The sequence below is a fragment of the Seriola dumerili genome, unplaced genomic scaffold (genome assembly GCF_002260705.1).
Source record: "Seriola dumerili isolate Sdu_G_001 unplaced genomic scaffold, Sdu_1.0 BDQW01000322.1, whole genome shotgun sequence".
In the NCBI taxonomy this organism is placed as follows: domain Eukaryota; kingdom Metazoa; phylum Chordata; class Actinopteri; order Carangiformes; family Carangidae; genus Seriola; species Seriola dumerili.
Genome location: NW_019174577.1, coordinates 1,512,887 through 1,533,604, shown reverse-complemented (window position 1 = coordinate 1,533,604; position 20,718 = coordinate 1,512,887). Strand labels below are relative to the sequence as shown.

Sequence of the window (20,718 nt, the reverse complement as noted above, 5' to 3'; positions counted from 1 at the left end):
ACACACACACACACACACATATATATATATATATATATATATATATATATGTATGTCAAATCTGTGCTGCAGAGATGGTCAGGTCAGCTCTTACCTAACCTAAATCTCACTCAGGTAATAAAACCATTATTAATCAGTCATTGGACTCCTACATATGGTACCAAAACTAATAACACAAAGATATTTATCTACTTTTAAAGCAATAAATGTGTTTTAGAGCCCAAAACAAATTACTGTTGCAGTCCAGATAAAAATGAAGCTTCACTGATCCATTAAGATATCTCTATTTAATCTATAACATTCTTTATTGAGTTTTTCAGACAAGCACACTGACCCATTAGAGTGTCACATTTTATGACCTGATCCACAGAGCCAGAGCTTTATGAGTCCAGTTGTACATCACTATTGAGCTGGCTCTTGCATTCTCTGAAATCTGACGTCCTTTCTTTTCTTATTCCTCTTTTTAGCATTGAGAAGGTGTCCAAAATCACATCTCCAGTGCTCATCATCCACGGGACAGAGGACGAGGTGATCGACTTCTCCCACGGCCTGGCTCTGTTCGAGCGCTGTCCCAAGGCCGTGGAGCCTCTCTGGGTGGAGGGAGCAGGACACAACGACATTGAATTGTACAGCCAGTATCTGGAGCGTCTACGCCGCTTCATAGGACAGGAGCTGGCGGTACAACATGCCTGACGATCACCACCTCCGCAATCGTCATCATTACCTTTTTTCCTGGTCCACTTAAAACCTCACCTCTCTGTGTCCAAGATGGAAATGTTTTGAAGAGTCATCTAAACCATCCCTCAGCTTACCACAGCACCCAGGGGTGTACTGTTTCACATACTGTAGTGCTCTGTTTTCAGGGCGTAGTATGCCTTTAATTGACCATGGATTGATGTGACACAGAGGAAAGGAGGAGTGTGTTCATAGACATCAGAAGTGTGCGAGTGTGATAGAGTTAAATTGCATTTAGACTGTTGTTTCGTAGCAGAAACTATAAAAGTACAGCTGCCATGTGTTAGGTGGCAGATGCGTATATTCCTATACTGTGCAATAATGTGGACAGTGTCACAGGAAAATGAACTTTGTTGAAATTAAATGGGGGTGGTTAACAGAACAACAAACTGATAAATAATCATGTAGGTCAATTATATTGTGGTCCACATGGAAAGTATCTGTCAATTTTTCCAGCCTACTCGTTCAGTTAGTGTATAACTTTCATTTCTGCTGTTAACCCAAATGGATAATGGTGAAGCATGTTGGACTCTTGACATGTGTTGGAGAATATTTTGGTTGTCTAATCACACATTAAATCAGTGAACAAGTTTGTTACTAAGTTCTCTACATTGAGCCACCAGTTTTTATCAGTAACACCTGTACAACGTAATGCAGTCCAATAAAAAGCCCTCCAGTAAATTCTGTTTTAAAAGGGGATGATTTAACTGCATTTTCTAGTAACTGATGGTGTAGTATTGGGCTGCATCATACTGAACAGGGTCTCTATTATCCTGTCCACGTCATATATGTAGGTTTTGGGGTGGATAAAACTGGTGACTAGCCCTTAGGAAAAATGAAAATGATACATAGAGTCGAGTTTGTTTTTCACCATACTGAACATTTTGCTCAGGTAACCCTCCTTTAGACGTTAGATGTGTCTTTCTTTTTTGTTTGTTTTTATATACAGTCAGTTAAATCTCCTCAGATCCTTTTGAGCAAAGATATGAAATCATATTCATCCAGTGTGAGGATTTTTTTAGTAATGAACCAAACTATGATCCCATAACTGAGGTACAGACCAACTCTGGAGTTTGGTGAGCCGTCACAAACTTTTGCCTTTTTGCTCCAGTCGATCCACCATGCTGTTTTCAGTCTTTTATGGAAGACGTTTGCATCCCAGAGATGGAGCGAGATTGGCTGCGTTAAAGGACGACTGACGTTCAACAGCCTCAGAAAGAAAATACCTCCAGCTCCTTTGTTTAGTGGAATATCTGAGAGTCTGTAAGCCCTGTCCTTTTTGTTTCAGTCTTGTTTATGTCTCACACCAGTAGGTCACAGCTGTCAGCTAAGTTCCTGTTTCCTCCAGTGTCTGGAACAGAGAAGCAACACTAAAATTAAACGGGCCACAGTTTTCAACCTCCAGCCTGTTTTCATCTCTTTGTTTTAAAACTCTGTCTGACAGCAATCCTGCTCATTTGCACTCCATCTTGAAGGGGAACTGTGTCAATTTAAGAAGTATAAAAGCTTAACTTTGAACTTAAATACTTTATGACTGTTGCCATTGTCTAATTTTAATTGTCGATGAACTTCACAGTGTGAGTAATAAAAATTGTTTCCACCCTTCTGCAGATAAACACAGGAACATGTTTTATCACAGTATATTGACTAGTTGTTTTCCAGCTTTAACAGCATTGGCAAAGAGTTCAGTGAGAATCTCCTCTGAGAACATTACACTAAAGCGTTAGAAATTTAACAGGTGGACAGTCCTCTCACATGACAGCATTGCTTTTCCACCACTATTCTACGTGATGTTGTCAGGTAAAACTAGACAGCAAATAGTCTGTGTGAAATTGTATAACATCTCTTTCCTCTCTGGTTTACAGCCAACTTCTTGGTAACACTATTGATTTTGCCTCACAGAATTGAGTACAAGAGTGGTACAGTACCTTTTCTATCCGCTGGTGTGATTCTTTTTTTTTTTTTTTTTTTTCTGTTTTCTTTTGCAACAATAGAAAATTGTCTCAAACATATTTTGTTGCCCCTGTGGTTTATTGTTCTTTTTGCGCTGATTATTTGGGGAAATATCACTAATCAGTTGTCGAATTTTGCTCTTTTTTTGTTTCTTTGACAATGTTGTAAATGATGATGCAATGAGAAGTTGTACACGATTGTGTCAGCTGGCTGCCCTGTTGAAGTTATTTAGGTTTGACTCATAAGATAAATCATAATCTTTTAGACTCGCTGCACACGGCACTGTCTCACTAACAGTCTGTTTTACAACCAGACATGAGGTGCTGTCTGCAGTATTCATCTTAAAGGTGCAGCTGTCAGTGGTGCTAGGCCACAGAAGTGTAAAGCTATTCCCAAAATGAGTGTATCCAAGGGTAAAAGTCATTTTACTTAACTGAGTTGACATATTTGAACATTCAGTTGAGACATTCTTCAGACTTTCTTGTCCATGTATGAACCAAAGTCAAACTTTTTTTGTGCTTTACCCAGTGCACCTGTTTGTAACTTTGTAACCAAAGACAGAATTGTTCAACTTTAGCTTAACTTTTTATTCATCTTTATGCTTGGTCTGACTTTTTTTTCCATTGCACATTTGGATACAAATGAAATGCAAGTTTCTCATATTGCTAAATAATTATGTTTTATCATATCATGTCTGGTTTCAAATATGCAAGAACAGACTTTAAATAGCATAAATTAACCAAGTTGTGGGTCTTTGTTTGATTGTTTTGGGGGTTTTTTTCAGGCTGTTTATAATTTATCATTTGTGGAGGAGTACAACCTAAGCAATACAGTGTGCTGGGTCATGTTTGGAAAAAAAAACAGTGTGGGATGATGAAAGAACAATGACAGAGGAGCTTCAGGCAGATACATGAGTAGCTTTTGTTAAAAAAGAAAATGTATTCAAATGTTTGGATCTCTGACATAACACGGCTGTGTATCAGTTTTGTCACCACACTTTGTTATCCATTGTTTATTATACTGACTTATTTTTAGTTTTTAAAGATTCTGTCTTTTTCAAGATTTAAAGAGAATAAGAAGCTAATAAAACATAATCAGAAATTGATAATTAATGTGGCTCTTTTGCTTTTATTTTACATTTAAGATTTACTTTAACCTGCAAGAGAAAGGCCTTTTCTCCAGAAACCAGTGTTACGTGTGTCTCATTCGGTGCCAAATTTTCCACCCATTGCAGTTCTGGCGCTCATTGAATAAAGACCCGCTTGTAGTCAAAGGCTTCACTGGGCTGCACGAGACAGATCCAAGAAAGGCTCGGGTGAATAATTGGCTGATGAGTAAATGAGACTTTAATTGCCTGGTGTTTTTTTTTTTTTTTTCTCGTCTGTAGAGTTGTTTGTTGGGACGGGCTTGTTGTTGCCCGTGCCAAAAAAAAGGTTCAAATGATGTGTTTTAATTAAATCAGTACAAGGACTCAGGTTTGTCCCAGCCTCCCCTCACGGTCTGCCACCATGTTGAGCTGGAGAGAAACAGGGACAGATGGATTGTGAGCTGCACTCACCCCCTTAACTCACTCACTCACACACACACACACACACACACACTTGTGCCAGCTCTTTTTCAATGGACTACATAAACAATCTGGTGTCCCACTCAAATGCTCTTACAGATTAAAAGCAGCTGCAGCAGCACATCATCCCTCAGTGTAAGGCAAAGTTAGTGCAGCCTGACCTACTGCATCAAACACAACCACCACCCCTCCACACTCAAATGCTCTGACTTTCACACAGCCCTGAGCACATGAACCCTTTTATGTTGACATGCATCAAAGGATATTGAATGTTGGAGGTTCTCGACAACAGAAGACTTCAGACTTGTGTGTTAGAGAGCTGCCTTTGAATGTTTTCAGCTTGTGGTGTGGTGAACCTTTAGACAGTACTGCATGTCAGTTTGAGAGCCAGAGAAACACATACAGGCTGCATATTTCCATCTGGTGCTGATATGGCCTTGTTTAACCAAAGCACCTGCATGAGGAAAGAAACAAAGCTCCAGGAAAGAAAACAAAGTGTTGCTGGTTTGTATTATCACTGGTTGGATGCTATCACCTTGTGTATGTGACAATTTTGACATTATTCCTTATGGATGATGATGCTGGTCTATAAACTGTTAGGGCTGCACTTCATGTCTCAGTTGATTCTACAGCTGGCATTTGTTCCACACCTTCCACAAATACAAAAAATACATTTGTAAACTCACAAAAATATCTTGCAAATATAAAACGGATTGAGATTCAATTTTAAATATACATACATACTCACGCTTGCACATACATACAGAGTGAATATTTAGTTATGTGTATGTGCATGTATATTTGTATGTACATGCATAACTGTATGTATGTATATGCATGAAAGTATGTATGTATATATTTTATAGTATGCATGTATGTGCAAGTGCTTAGTACCCGTATATATGTATGTGCAAGTAAAGTATTCAGCTTTGCCCAAGGCGGCTTCTCATATTACTGTCCTACACATGCATAACTATATGTTTATATGTGTGTACAGTATATGCCTGATAGTATTTATGTATGTGCAAGTGAAGTATTCACTTTTGGCCTAGCGGCTTTTCATACAACTGACTAAAACTGAGTGACACATATTAGTAATGTGCCATTATGTGGATAATAGCAACCTGAGAAATAAATTTATTTAGCACAGAAGAGATTTTTGTTTGCTCAGGTTACATTATTTGCTCAAAAATATTTCTTCTTCAAAATATAATTTGTGTGTTTGCAAAATGTATTTGTCTGTGCTCAGAAAGTCCCACTGTGCACTCAGGAATTAGGCACAAAAATAACTCTTTTAATACTTTTACAGTAATTACTATAAATGTATGCTTAGAATATAAACTACAATCATGGTTTCCCTTATACTGATATTTAGTTTGTGATATCCAAATGTTTGTGTCTGCCTATTTTACATTGTGGTCAGTAAATGTTACACTGTTCACATGAAGCATCAAGAACGCTGACGCTGTTGCACTTATATCCCGTCTGTACCTGCAAACAAGCTATAACAGTGGCTGTTTCAGAGTATGTTGACCGCGGACTGTACTCAGAGCCAGGCATGGGCTTACTGCAACCTTCCTGCTTTCTGTCCTCCGCATTTAAATCAAAGTTGGCGCCTTTCAGCCTAATGCCCGTATGTGCACCTCTGGTTCCTCCCTGCACACACCGTTTCCTGTTCACCTGATTTCCAACACTGTCACAGGTGCGAAAAGTTTCTGCATTTGTTTGTTACCCTGTTTACTTTTCTTATCCTGTTATTCAAATTATTCTGGCAAAAGTGGGCTGAAAGATCCAGCTAAAGTGCGGTCTTACTGGTTTTGAGGTTTCCAAAAACCCACAACCAGGCCTGAAGCACACTACACGTTCCGGATGGCCATTACTGTTCTGGCGGTGGGCCTGAATAGCTTTTGTTAATTTCCTCCTATTTTCCACATGCCAGCCCTTCCCTTAGCTGCAGGGTGGAATCAGATTTTTGTATTTGTGGAAGGTGTTCCATATTTATAGATTACACATTTACTCATTGATTGTCAATCTGTTCATACAAATAACAATGAGACAAATGTACCTCCATTGACAGGAGATGAAAATGTGTTGACAAGACGGGATTGAAGAAAAGAGGAGGAAAGGAGAGCAGAGGTGGAGCAGATGTAAGAAAATAAGATATGCAAGTAATAATTTTACAACTTCAGTTTATGATCAGAAATATTAAAACTTTTTTTTTTTATATTTTCTTCTTTGAGATGGAGGACATTTCCAGGGATAGATGAGTGGAGCTGATAGAGTGAAAGAAGAAGGAAAGAGGAGGGAATGAGAACAGTGATCAGGAGTAGATCAATTAAAATACTGTATGATAATATTACAGTACATGTCCATGTTGATTATCCTATGATGCTATTCCTTAACAAAATGTAAATGTTCTTCTGGCATGTTGTGGATCCATGACTGCTCAGTTAGAGCAGCACACATTATTATGGTCTGGATTTAAATTTAGATTTGTCACCTAAACATTAAATCTCTGAACTCTACTCCAGCACAGTGTAACAAAATTAGGTTTCAAGATTAGTGATGCTGTTTATGCCAAATTCATTCCCCACCTATGTCATGTAAATTCAAAATAGTAACATCTGACAATTTTTGCCTCTTTTTATGTGGCAGTAGTGAAGATTAGTCATTGTCAAAATCTGTTGTGTTTTGGTTTCAGAATGATGGAGACAGAGAACAATTCGATTCAAAATATGATGCAAATCCTGCAACTATAAAATAAAAAAAAAAACCTGTTTGTCTTTGAATTCCTGGAAAAGAGTTTGACTAGCACGGCAAACTCATCTTCAGGAAAGGAAGGTCATGACTGCTGTGCTCAAGTCAGCAGAATAGTCTTCCACTCAGCAAAATAACTTGGGCCCTGTCCAGAACAGCCTCTGGTCCTTTTATTGACAATGTCAATTCCTAACAGGACTGAGCATGTTGTCCATCACGAAGCACAGCAGCCTTCATCCAGCCAGCGCTTCACGGCGGATATGATCAAGAGTGTTGTTTTATCAAATAGATGTAATTTTAAATCTCAGTTTAACTGTGTTTGAATAAAACCACAATAATCAAACATTACAGATTACATGTATGTATGTTACAGGGCCTTCATCCAAAGAGGAGAAGAAATGAATGACACACTGGACAACAATCATAATACTGATAATAATTTATTTATTCAGGTAGAAGAAGAGTCTTTGGCAGTGAAGAACACAGGAACTGAGGGTGATTTAATGAGAACATTTTGAAATCAAGTGCTGCAAGGAGACAAATGATTGGGCCAACAGGGACATTAACATTAGTCCAACAGTGAACCAGTTCTCTGTAATATTAACCAACGACAACTGTTTGCACTAACTTGTAATCATGGCACAACAGAATGACACTGTAGGAGCTGTGGAGAGCAACTGAAGGGGAAAAAAAATCTGCAAATGTGTTACTATCGTGTGGACAGGTGATGAAGTGTTGGTGATGTTGCTGTGAAACTATGACGACGTTTGAAATGAGGAGTGTTGCCCATGGGACAAACAGATGGATGTGTGAAGAGGTGTCTGGCTTCTGTGAGTATAATGAGGTAAAGAGCCCCTCGGTAAAGATTTCCAAATGTATCACAGTCCAAATTAGCACTGGCTAAAATATGACACTTTCTGAATCCAATAACATTTACTTTTAAAATCCTTCATCACTCTCCAATCTGGCTTACTTTTTCTGGCCTGAACTGTGATACAAAAACATATTTTAAAAAAAGCAACACTTACAAATAAAAATAGTAATTCATTTTGTGAAGAGGGAGTAAGCCACTAACAGAGTGGCTCACTCATTCTTCTGTATTCACATCCCATTGGCATCTCCTACCAACTGACAAGTGCAACTCTATAGTTCATATAATGAAGGGTGAAGAGGTACAAGTATACATCAGTTTGAGACAATGTGCATGGTGCTTTCCATTTTAGTATGACATTTCCCTCCTTTCTACTCCTGTTGTTGTACACCTCTTTTTTTTTCAAACAAGCACAAGCAGCACAAACTGCATCTCTACACCCTAAAGATAGGGCGGGTAAGGCCATTTCAACATTTGCAGAGGACTTGTTAAAACCAAGTACTGGAACCAATCAGAATGCAGGTAACACTGCATTCGTCACACAGCTCACAATATGAGAGGGGCTGAACACTCACTGTGCACATTGTGCACAAGGCGGGACATGGCAAGTAAACATGTCCAACTAGGGATTATAATGACATCACAGCTCCTGTCAATCAGTTCGTCAATATCATTCAGATTACTGTCAGAGGTCCATTCACTCATCAATAAAGGCAACAGGAAACTCGGTCCACTTCTCCTTCTACTCCACCATCCATCTTCTATTTCTGCATTCATCACTCTTCTATTACCAGAAAAGTTATTATTCAGCTACACAGACATCACAGGACAAAAAGAAGTACATTTCAATATCAGAATACTGTTGGAGGTCAGGAGTTTGGCTGCTCCCACAACATGTGCAAAAACCTGGCGTTGTAAAGAGTGGAGGCCACTTGGGGCCGCTGTGTCACTCTGTCACAGGCATCACTAGTCAAAGGTTTAGTCTCACTGGCACAGCAGTCACGCTACACATCCATGTTCCATGTTAAGGCCTGGCAAAGGGATGGCACCCTTTAGGAGGAGACTCAAACTGGGAAAATAAGAGTCAAAGTGGAGCTCTTCAAAAGTCTTCGAGCTCATTGGGATCCATCTGTTCCTTATTGAATCCAGTGAATCCTCCGGAGCTTTCCTCAAGTCCATTTATTATCCATCCTGCCTCTCCTCCTAAAACCATACACTTCATATCCAGTTCATGCCCTGTATTGTCCTGGCTTAGTGGTGTAAGGGCAAACTGCTGGGTCAGAACAGTCCAGTCACAGTGTAACTTTGCTGAGTCTAAGCGAGAGGCTCGAGCGTTGCTGGGTTCGAGGGAGTGTGGAAATGCACCGGCTTCGCAGCTGGACCGGTCGACCCGCTGAGCCTCGCACCCGCAGCAGGAAGTCAAAGTTAGCTGAGGTGTTCATGGCGTAAAAGACGTTGGCGTTGTCTGGGATTACCAGCTCTGAGAGAAAGAAGAGGACAAAGGCGACTCATAAGTGCTTGTTGTTGGGGTTATTATACTTCTAGTCAGCAATACATTGGTCATTGTGGTTCATTTAGTTTGTAAAACAGCTGATTAGTGGAATAAATTACAATAATTGAATCGCAAATAAAGACTGTTTCATCATAGTTTTATATAGCAACTGCTGCAGCACCTTCACTGCTACTCTGACTATATACCTTGGAATGATACGGTCTATGAAAGACGTAATATGAGGAAAATTAGCACAAAGCTTCACACAGAAGAAGAATATCAACTGGGGAACTCTGGCTGAGAAAGTGTAGGTCTGATAATTGGAAAGGTATACATGCACACAAAATGATCACCCAAGACCTTCAATGATCCCAGAGGATCCAGTGTGAAAAATATTAATGAGCCTTAGTTTGAAAGTAGAGTCATGTTTTACCTCTCTCCTCAGAGATGACTTGTACCAGCTCGTATCCCTCCTCCGGCTCCACCTCCAGGTTGTGCTTCGCCATGGCTCTGGAGATTACAGCTGGAGTCTTGTCTTGATTGGTCAGCTATTTAGGTGACAAAAGAAAATGAAGTCAGACAGGGTTTAACAAAAAGGGTCTTAAAATGTAAATCTGTAACTCAACATGCTCATCTTCACTCACCAGTATGCTCTTGTAGAGATTCCCGTTGCCGTGCTCAAGACTGACTCTTATGATGCATGCGTCCTGGGCCTGTGTGTTATAAGCTGGGGTTTGGCTCGGGGAACTCGGGGACATGGGAGTGAGGGAGACGGAGCGTCTGTGGGTGCACGTGGGCCCAGGGAGGGAGGGAGATGCAGGAGTCACGGAGACGCTGGCTGTCGACGAGCTGGTATCCATGGAGTGGAGTGAATTACAAGAGGAGGATTCTGAAAGCTGAGGAAACATGATAGAAGTCATACAGAGGGATGGAACAATAACTCAACCATTTTCATGCACAAAAACACAGTTATTTCATTATTCCCTAATGACTAATAAATAAAGATCGAATATTTAAAAACATGTCAGATCTTTTGTTATTAGAACATTTTCTCCAGAGAGAAAAAAAAAATCTCATATTATTTTGATATATTGATAAGAAAATATTAATAACACTGGGAGAAGCCTTGCTATTCTCAGCCCTCCCCACCAAATTATTTTGGTACAGTCCCTAAGTATGACTTAAAGAAATACATTTTCTCAATGTCACAACTCACCTTGTTTTGCTGGGAGTCGGAGGTGTGAGTGGGGGCGGTGAGTCCTTCACTGTCTGACGGGCTGCTGGAGTCACTGGAGGACACGCTGACTGAGTCCATGCTCTCCCCTGAGCTGCCAGTAGGAGGCGATCGCGGCGTCTCTCTGACCGGAGAACTGGCTGCACTGTTGTCCGTTCCAAGGAACAGCCTGGAAAGTAGAGAAAGTCAGTTATTAGATAATAAAATAAATAGGTCACAGCAATGTAGTGCTAGAATATGACAGGGTGACATGAGCCAAGGAAAAGTATTTTAGACTCAATGTCAGCCATTCAAACTAGATCATCCTCCGTTCTATTAACATCTATCTTCTGGATGTACTCACAGGCTCAGTCTCTTCACCATGCTTTTTCGGGGTTTGGGTGAAGTTGGACTGCTGTCACCAAGACCTTCAACCTCACAGGACAAGGCGTAGCTGCAAGACAGAACATAAATGAAAAACCTTTGAACATTATGAAACATTACCAGATCATGTGCTCAGTGGTTTTAGGAACCACAAATTCTCAGTAAGAAAGAAAGAAAAAGCGAGAGAGCACAACAGAAAGAGGGAGAAAATGAGAGCTCACACAGCAAAAAAAACAAGTACAATAGATCAGTAGGGAGTGAAGATATGACATAAGAACAGCAGGCAGAAATGAGGAGAAGGGAGAGAAAGAAGCTTCTATTGTGTGCTTGTTAACAATAGATCCAACAGACCATGACCTCATGCACTAATTTGCTTGTTATCTAATGGATAACGGTGCAATCAAGAAAGAAGGTATTACCTTTCCTCCTCACTGAGCTGAGGCTGGCTCTTAAACCAGCGGAGGAAAGTCGGCTCTGGAGTCAGACAGTAGCTGTTGCAAGCCGACTGGAGCAGCTTGATCTGAGCTATCACCTCAAACTCCTGCAGAGACAGAGAGAGCGTCACTGGTGTTAGATCGGTTTAACTTCAAACGTGCAAGCCGAGCTCATCGTGTGATAATTGTCTCGGTGTAATCATGTCAGAGGAGGCTGATTGCAACTACACTCACCCTGCGTCTCTTCTCAAAGTTGATCAGACCACCCTGCGGAGGACACAAAGAGCACGCTGTCAGACCCTGAACATCACATACCAGTGGCTGCCTAGACAAACAGCATTAGGTGCACCACTCCAAAAATGGACCGACAAAATTCCTCACGCACTCATGGAAACTTACGCCCCAGTTACTGACAGCGGTTACACAGACAGACTCTCAGATCTGCAGAGTTGTGTAAACTCGCAGACACATGCTCTCAAATATCGAAACACGCACACAAGCGCAAAACAGACACACAGACACACACACAATCAACAGGTGTTAAGGATTTTTTTTTTTTTACCTCTACTAGGTCAGGCAGGGCTGTATCCAGCATGGTTAGATCAGTAAGGAAAGTCCCTAAGTATGGTATCGTGCCTTGCATTGCTCCCTGTGAAGAAAGAGTTATTTGATTACTTTAACAACCAATTAAATTCACTGAGATGCCACAATAAAGTCATAGTTTATTTTACACTGTGGTCCTCACAGATGGCAGGACGGGTTTGTAAAATACAACACGGGCTTAATGTAAGTACAGCACATAGTGCATTGAGTAAACAAAGTTAAGCATGTGGCTTCATCATACGGGAGAAGCTAGAACTCACTTTACAGTACATTGCTTTGGAGGAATGTGTTGTTTAAAATTATAAAGCTCCGTTTTAGCTGTCTTTGAAAAAAGATCCATTTGCCTGGCACTGGTTGTCAAAGCTCTTAGTTAGCCAGTCTTTGTCTCACCATTTCCCTCTGCAGCTGCAGTCTCTTGTGGGTGCGTTTCTGGTGCTCCTTGGCACAACTCTCCAGACTGGCAAACTTTGAAGTGCCTTCCTGTGGAGCAAACAGAAAAATAGCTTCAGTCCTTGAGATTCTAGCAAGTGAATGAAAGAATCTTTCCAGAATTTCCAGATCAAGTCTCAAGGCTGTGGAAATAACATCCACACATTTAAAAACTGGGATTTTAAGAGAGGATTCTATTCCTCGGCTATGAAATAGCTGGTAAAGTCAGAACTCACCCTCATGAGTAGCTCCCTGCTGGTCAGGTAGTTGTTGTGGTCTGAGAAAATGTCAGACAGTTCCTCAAAGGTCTGCATGCTGTCTCTGCATCAAGCACAGATTCATGTTAGGTTATGATATTGGGCACAGCAGCTAAAATACATGTGAAAATAAACTCTGAAGTTTGAATTCTGGTAAAAGGCTGATTCTTCTAGCGAAACCCGCTGAGATTATCTGCATAGTTGAGGAATTGGAGGCTTACTTGTGCACACAGGCCCATGCTCTTTTCAGCCTGTACAGAGGATTGGACTGCAGTGCAGACACAATGGCTCGCAGAGACGAGAAGTTTTTGCGTATTCGACACTCCTGTTTAAAGAAAATCAACCCAAGTCAGTTGAGTCAGTACTTTACTCATATTTCATATATTAATTCATGTGTATGTCTGTGTGTTTCTGCCCACCTGAGCGATGTCTATCCAACGCTGGATGACCCGTGCTCTGACGTGCGGTCTGATCTGTTTGTGTTTCAGCACTGTGCTGACCACACAGGCCGCCACGGCATTGAACTGAGTAATGGTGGCACGGATGGTGGGGGCACTGTGCTTGTTGTGCTTCTTATCCCTCTGAGACCAGATGGAGCCCAGGCAGTGGTGGGGTACGACTTTTTTAAACAGTAGCTGGAGCAGGAGAACAGGTTGATGTTAGTATGACGACACTGAAGAAACATCGCAGGGATGTAACCCGCGTAATCTTTCCCCTCCTACACAACCCACACTGCCAATCCTCCCCCGTGTCCACCTCATTTCCCTCAACTTACCGCATCCATATAGGTCAGCTGCTCAGCCACCAGGTCTGCGTCAAACGACAGGAAGTCCTCCTGGACCTCGATCTCCACTTCTTCCTCTTCCCCCAGGCAAAAAGAACTGTTGCCATGGAAACCAGCTGAAAGCAGGCCAACAGGATTGATTTAAAACTTGCTCCTTGAAAAGAAACACTAAATAGTGCTGTAGAGGCCATTAAACTTTATGTAGGCTAAAAAAAAAAAAAGACGGTTTCTTGGTTACCATCAGTGTCATCCATGCCGGCCTGACTCTGCAGCTGCTCCAGCAGACCCTCTGCCCGTCTGAGAGCCTCTGAACCGGGCAGGGCCTTGCGCAGGTAGTCCATCAGCCTGTGGAGGCAGGGGTAGTCAGGAGGCTCCTGGAAGTCTTCAGGACACTGGTCCAGCCAGGCACGCAGGATGGAGGCCAAGGCACTGTGGAGACATTTGAATGTTAAGAGAGCTGGCAATGATAGAAGAGGAGGTGTGGTGCGTCAGCTCTACTGCTGAAACTATTAGTAAATGTTATCTATAGAAAGCTGTTTGCATGGAACTGACATGTACATATAAAAACGTATCTCACTTTCTGATGGCTCCATTGGTTTCAGAGCCTTGGCATCTGTCTGTTCCTTGTTCATTTTCCTCCACGCATCCATACCTGCAGCAGCGAATAAGCATATTTAAAACCTCTGAAACATACAGTCAGGACATTATCTTGACTTGATGAAACACTTCACTCCAGCCTACCTGTCTAGAAGTAGCTGCAGTACAGTCTGTGTGCTGGTGAAGGCTCTGTAGGTGGACAGGAAGATGGAGGTGTAGGTGAGGTCGTTGTCTCCAAATGCCGTCAGTAATGTCTCCACCAGCCGTTCCATTGTTCCAGCGCGGATACTGCGGATTTTGCAGGTCTCCAGCTGGCTCACCGTGTGGCCGGGTGGCAGACGATCCCCCTCCGCCTAAACACACACATAGTTTCACACTGTTAAAACAGGGTGAACTGAAGAATACCACAATGCTTTACAATGCTTCTTACACCTTTCTTTGTTTGGCTTTGGATGCATGTAGTTACATATGTAGTCTTATGATGTTGTTTGACATCTGGATACATTTGGGCATTGAGAACGGGTACGCTCTAAAGTGTTAAATAATAGGAGTGAGATAATTCAATAGAAGACAAAAAAAGATGGACGGAGGGAGGAAACAGCGAGGACAATCGTGACCTATATTTAATTCCGATTTCTCCAGATGTGTCCGACTATTGTGTCTACAGGGAAATACACTGAGTCGTTAAAAAATGGGGAGGGAGAGAGAAGAAGAAGAGGTGGCACAAGCATGGAAAGAGAGAGAGAGAGAGAGAGAGAGAGAGACCTTGGTGAAGTTAGCACGCTACAACAGGAAACACTCCAATCTGCTTTTAATCACAGTGGGCCCCTCCTCCACCGTCCCTCCAGACACAGAGGACGACAGCAGCAGAGCCAAGTTCTCCCAACACTCCCCTCTGATAACAGCTCGGTACACCCAAGGATTACGATTATTCATCTCTGCGAGGTGACCCACTGTACAGTCACGCACAGGTGCCGTTTACAAAACATTCAAAACTTTTCAACCAAATCCACTAACAACAACACACACTCCGAACAATACACAGGGCGTAGGCCTACAATCCCTCTGATGGTAATTGCAGTTACTCACTGACAATCAAATGTTTATAGTAAATATACTGACGTCTCAATAGGGATTGCTCTCTGTTCTACTCAACAGACACCACTGCTGTACAAAGTACACACATTGTTTTCATTAGCTCTAATATAGTTGGCAGCTCATGTCGTCGTCAACACATCAATACATCAATACATCAATACAGTCTTAAAGCCTCAGAGCTGTTATCTATTTCTTCTTTCATGTGCCAATCTCCATCCGCCATGTTGAGCACAAAGAGACAAACAAACTAACAACACAAGATCCTGATTTTTCTTGTAAACAAAAGAAAACCCCAAATATCTGTCTTGTAATTTCTGTTATGCTGGGTTTCCAAACTGAGGGAACTCATGGGAGTATCTAAGGACCCCTAATTGGGCCTTCTGTGCAGTATAATAATACACTGTATAACATCTTATTATGCTGATATAAACAGCACAGTGGAGGAAACAGTAATGCCTCATATGCACTGAAAAAAAATGCACAACTCAAGGAAAAGCCTTTAATACCTCCCCTTTTTTTTGTCATACCAGCGTTTCATAAAACACTGCTGTACAAAGGAACGAGCAGTTTTGTTGGCAGCCGGGAAAGTCAGGAAATCACATGCTTTGGCTAAACAGACCAGGTCTGGTGAAACTGTTGATTTTCAGCAGGCAACTAAAAGGTGTTGTCTAAACTGGTAGATTTATAGCTCAAATGTTAAAACAATAACGTCCCCGGTGGAGCACAATGCTGTGAGAGACGCCCCACAATTGGAAGACACGGTCTGTTTCAAACAATAGAGGTTAGGTTTTTCTGTTTTTCAGCTCTGCAGGATGCACACAACTCACTGGATTGCTTTTATAAACCATCCACACGTGCTAAATTCCACATTAGAGACTGTTCCACTTGGGAGTTTGAATTTTTCACCGCAACAGGTTGAGAAAGTGGAAAAAGGTTTTGACACGTATAATCTGCCTCGCTGAGGGTTTGGAGCTTGACTCACGTGCCCCTCAAAAGAGATCCATCAGCTGTGATTCTGATTCAGGCGGGCTTACTCACCCCCAGCCATCTTGCTCCCTTGTTGGCCGCCTGCTGAATCTGAACCCTCTTCAGTGTCACATTGTAGATGGCTCCTTCCTCGACTTCCTCCCCCCAGTCCTGCACCGAACTCTGCAACAAGAGAGGAGAGAGGGAAAATGTTAGAAACCTCCACAGGAGAGGAGAGTGGCGTTTAAGATAGAAAGAGACAAAAATTTCCTGTAAGTAACTGCATGCTGCAGAGCTAACTTCCACAACAAGTGTCATTTTGATAGTTTAACAAACTAGGAATTTCCCCATTTGGAAACCTCTCTGAGAAAAGCAGATGGCAGAATGAGAAAAACAAAGACACACAGCCACAGCACTCAAACAAACTAGGAGGAGAAGGACTGAGGTGCAGTAAAACATCAAGCGAGACCAGCTCCCCAACCCCCACCACCATTGCAGCTTGCCAGGCCTCCCTCCCTAACTGCCTCCCTGTTTTTACTCCCTCTTTTATTCCCTATCCATCTCTTTCACGGAGTCTCTTGAGCTGAAGTCAGAGCTGGACTGCTTTCCTGGAGCTCAGAAAAGCTTGAGATAAGAGCCAGAATGGATGCCGTCTCTCAAACAAACCCCTACTTAGTAAAATTTGCATCACTTTTTCTCTCTGTTGATTTGTCTTTGTCTGTTTGTCTGCATAATTATACAAGCCAAGAGAGCTTGATTACAAATCTGTGTCTCGAGAGCTCAACCGCACTTAAACCAACTTGTAAGAGTGAGTGGATTTGTGCTCATCTTGCAGGCATGGGCCCATATGTACTGTGTCTGTCTCTGGTTGTAAATCTCTGACAAACAGCAGAGTGCATAAACAAACACGGGGAGCAGAGTGATATTAAAATACAAAACTCTAGCACAGAGAGAGCGAGAGCAAACAGGCTGAGTTCTGCTGAGACATCAACATACGGAGACAAAAACAGAGGCAGGGAGACAGCGAAGGAGAGGGACTAGCCAAATATAAACACCACGCATGCAGTATTATGGCCAAGTCCTCACACACACACACACAGACACACAAACACACACACACAGACACACACTCTGCAGGCGGCAGCAGCCAAGATCACTCTCACTTGTCCCCACTTTCATTTACACAGCTCAATGGCAAAGTCCAAACTATTCCCCAAACAGAAGGGACGCCAGAGGAAAAGGTCAAGGGTCAAAGTCGCCGTTAACAGGCTCAATGGACGGTCCAAGAGGCCCGTGGCACTCAGCCATGACTGAACCATGTTTGGGTTTGAACAGAAACATGTGATGCAGAAATGAAAAGAAAGCCCTTAAACTGAAAACACAAAGAGAAAAAAGGAGAGGAGGAGTAAAAAAAAAAAGGAGGATTTTAACTGGCTTTGACGGGTGAAATCAGCAACCATGTCAAATTCTGCATTTGTGTGAAACACGTCGACATGCCCGTCCCAAACACCCTTTTCAGCATCCTGTCTCATGGTCAGCAGCACGTCTCTCGGCCTCTCGTTTTTTAGCTGCTGCTGGCCGCCGGCTGGATGGCTGGCGCAGAGACAGATAAATACATCAGTGCATGAGTCATGCAGTCCACACACTCCCAAAACAATAGCGGGAGGTCTCTGTGCTGGCCGGCCCGGGCTGCTGAGTTCACAGTCTGCACACACAGCCTGCTTTTTGTCAGCCGCAGAGCTGGAGATGTTTTTCAGAGCAAAAAAAAAAAAAGAAAAAAAAAAAGAAAAGAAAAGCTCTGCTCACTTTGTGCACCAAGAGTTTAAGGCTTATTGTGAGACAATGTTCCATGAGCTTGCATGAAAATGGAAATCAAAACAGTCTGTCACAGTGATGTTTCCATTCACCAGAGAAGACAATAAAGTATAGTACAATAAAGGCCTATCAGAAACCTGGCAGAGCAGTAAGGGACGAGTTCACAGAGAACACCAGCATATCAAATGAGGCTGGGTGAGGTGTAAACAGGAGATGAGTTGTTTACTCTCTGTAACAACTTGGATCCTCCACAGAAGATGCCCACTAAGTGCCCAGGGAAGACACCGAGGAGAGCAGAGAAACAGTTCCCCTGTCCCAGCTCAAATAGCGCTAATCTGCCTATCATCCTATCAGCTGCGTGTGAAACAATACTCCCAAGATAACAACAACAGTGGTGTTGAGACTTTGGCGTTGATCTGTTGGCTTTTGTGCTTTCCTCGCCTGAACCCAGCTGGGTCCCGTGGAGAGACACTGATGGCCCCGGGGCCTTGCCAATTGTTGCCTCTCTGTTTCACTGCGGGCCCCGGGACAAAGTTTTCATATCCGACATCAGGGAGGAGACAGTAAGAGGATCGAGTTCATATACTGGTGCAGTTGTTTTTGTTTTGCCCCCCCCCCCGCCCACGTTTCTAAACTTTGCGCGACATCTTTACGCACCAGCAATGTGGGTTAAACTGGATTTAAAGCCTGGTGAAAACAATTAAAACTCAATGCTCAACTGTTCCCCCGCTATTCCCTCCTCCTCCTCCCTCTCCTCCTCCTCCGCACCCCCCCCCTTTATCCGCTACTTTCCCAAGCCTACAAACACCCCCCTCCCTCCTTTCTCTCCCCCAATTCCCTCTTTAACCTCTCCCCCTCTCTGCAAAACCGCAAACCCAACTACAGAGCACACAGGATGGAAAACCATGAGAGGGTTTTGTTGTTGTTGTTATGTTGTTTTTGTTTTTTTGTTGTTTTTTTTTTTTTTTTTTTACCATTTTAGTTTTCCAGGCGAACTTCATGGTGAGCTTTTCTTTCATGATCCGGGGACAGCATCAGAGCTCGGAGATAATCCGACAAGGAAAGAAGAATTGTTCCTTTTTAAAAGATAAAAATCCCAGGTCCTCGCTGTAAAATGAAATTTGTTCTCCTTCACCACAAACACACACACACACACACACTCTCTCTCTCTCACACACTTTGGTCCGCTCCTCTCCAAACTCCAAATCCTCCTCTCCGCCTGTCAATAGGCTCTCCCCTCTTCTACTGAAAAACCAAACTCCTCCTACTCGCCCTCACAACAGTCCCCGGTTAAAACTCCTCCTCTCTTTTTGTCCGACTTCCCTCAGATTTACAACAACGTGCGTACACATACGCACAGTTGTGATTTCTGTTTGCGCAATTCACCGGAATCATAAATCTGCTTTCTGTGAAAGTCTGACTGATTTTTATATCTGTTGTAAGCAGGTTTGATGACGTGTTCCTTAGAAACAGATTAATAATTTTACAAAATAAAATGAACAGTTAAAAACATTTTAAAGTTTGATTTTAGTGTGATGTTTCTTATTTATCTCTAGAAGAAACAAACGTTTTTCTGGGGATGAGATGGACATAAATCCTCGTATGCACTAACCCTCTGGGGTTACCTTGAAACAGACCAAGAAAAAGGTCTCTGACCTCCCTGATGTTTTAAGAAACTTTCATTTGATCTTATTTTTATAAAGATTTTTATTTTATTCATTTAACTATTATTGTTTTTTATTATTAATTATTATTATTATTATTATTATTATTATTACTAATGAGCTACTGGACAACTGAATTTGCCCTAGGAATAAATAAAGTATCTATCTATCTATCTATCTATCTATCTATCTATCTATCTATCTATCTATCTATCTATCTATCTATCTATCTATCTATCTATCTATCTATCTATCTATCTATCTATCTATCTATCTATCTATCTATCTATCTATCTATCTATTTTTTAATTGTAATTGTTCTAAATTGTATTTTATTGTATTTTATCTTTTATTATTAATGGTCTTATTCTTTTTTGTTTGCTAATGTTTTTATAGCTTTTTAAATCAATTTTATTGTATCTCATTGTCAAATCTCTTGATTTGTCCTTTTCTTTTGGTTTATCAGTCATCTGTGAAGCACTTTGAACTGCACTAACCTGTATGAAAAGTGCTATACAAATAAAAGTTAGACTGATTAATTGATTTACATTTGAGCATAGTTTAAATTGTTTGTTTGTCTCCATATATACAATAAGGGAGTTACTGGAAACTGTAAGTGTTAGCAGATATCAGGCAAAGTTTACCTCCTCCTCGTCCTGTCTGAACATGGTAAATGTAGCTGAAACAAATCAGAGGCTTCAACAGTCTGAGTTAAATCAAGTCAGAATCTTAAAGTCAGTCTTTTCAGTGCACAGGCCTCACAGTCCACTGTGTGGGACAATTCAAGGAAGGCTGTAGATGCCGTCACCAGCACTGTGCATTGTCAGTGACAGGAGAGGAGAATAGGCCTGTGTGTGTGAGAATGGGCAACACTGTTCCACTGTGAATGTGCCTGCACACGTACTCAAACAGCCCACTTGTGTGAATAAAGGGGAAGATATGAATCAAGCGCCCACTGTGTGTGGACTCTTTTTCTACAAAGTTGTATCGTAAACATATATCAACTGTGAACAAGCAGCGGTTCATTCATTTACAAGTCCAGTTGGTCTTGTGAGCAAATGCCAAACTACTGATCCAGAGTCATCAGGAGGAGACAGTA

General features: G+C 41.8%; 2 protein-coding genes across 5 annotated transcripts in view; one reads left to right on the top strand and one right to left on the bottom strand.

Moving 5' to 3' along the window:
• LOC111232137 (protein ABHD17A) overlaps positions 1-3,796 on the top strand; it is a 12,618-nt gene extending 8,822 nt beyond the window's left edge. For all 3 annotated transcript variants that reach the window (XM_022759506.1, XM_022759505.1, XM_022759507.1), the window contains one exon: positions 468-3,796. In XM_022759506.1, the coding sequence (XP_022615227.1) occupies positions 468-693 (226 nt within the window). In that variant the 3' untranslated portion in view covers positions 694-3,796. The remainder of the gene's footprint in view (positions 1-467) is intronic.
• Positions 3,797-7,433: 3,637 nt separating this feature from the next.
• rgl1 (ral guanine nucleotide dissociation stimulator like 1) overlaps positions 7,434-20,718 on the bottom strand; it is a 22,505-nt gene continuing 9,220 nt past the window's right edge. Inside the window, exons 1-18 of one of the 2 annotated variants that reach the window (XM_022759499.1) lie at positions 18,930-19,156; positions 16,213-16,323; positions 14,221-14,429; positions 14,057-14,131; positions 13,718-13,908; positions 13,471-13,595; positions 13,115-13,330; positions 12,917-13,020; positions 12,675-12,759; positions 12,400-12,489; positions 11,969-12,055; positions 11,641-11,673; positions 11,392-11,513; positions 10,953-11,042; positions 10,592-10,778; positions 10,020-10,271; positions 9,809-9,923; positions 7,434-9,363 (exon numbers count right to left, since the gene is read on the bottom strand). In XM_022759499.1, coding sequence (XP_022615220.1) covers positions 9,176-9,363; positions 9,809-9,923; positions 10,020-10,271; positions 10,592-10,778; positions 10,953-11,042; positions 11,392-11,513; positions 11,641-11,673; positions 11,969-12,055; positions 12,400-12,489; positions 12,675-12,759; positions 12,917-13,020; positions 13,115-13,330; positions 13,471-13,595; positions 13,718-13,908; positions 14,057-14,131; positions 14,221-14,429; positions 16,213-16,323; positions 18,930-18,974 — 2,325 coding nt within the window. In that variant the 5' untranslated portion in view covers positions 18,975-19,156 and the 3' untranslated portion in view covers positions 7,434-9,175. Of the gene's footprint in view, positions 9,364-9,808; positions 9,924-10,019; positions 10,272-10,591; positions 10,779-10,952; positions 11,043-11,391; positions 11,514-11,640; positions 11,674-11,968; positions 12,056-12,399; positions 12,490-12,674; positions 12,760-12,916; positions 13,021-13,114; positions 13,331-13,470; positions 13,596-13,717; positions 13,909-14,056; positions 14,132-14,220; positions 14,430-16,212; positions 16,324-18,929; positions 19,157-20,718 lie in introns of those variants that run through there. The other variant, XM_022759498.1, reaches the window with a different exon arrangement.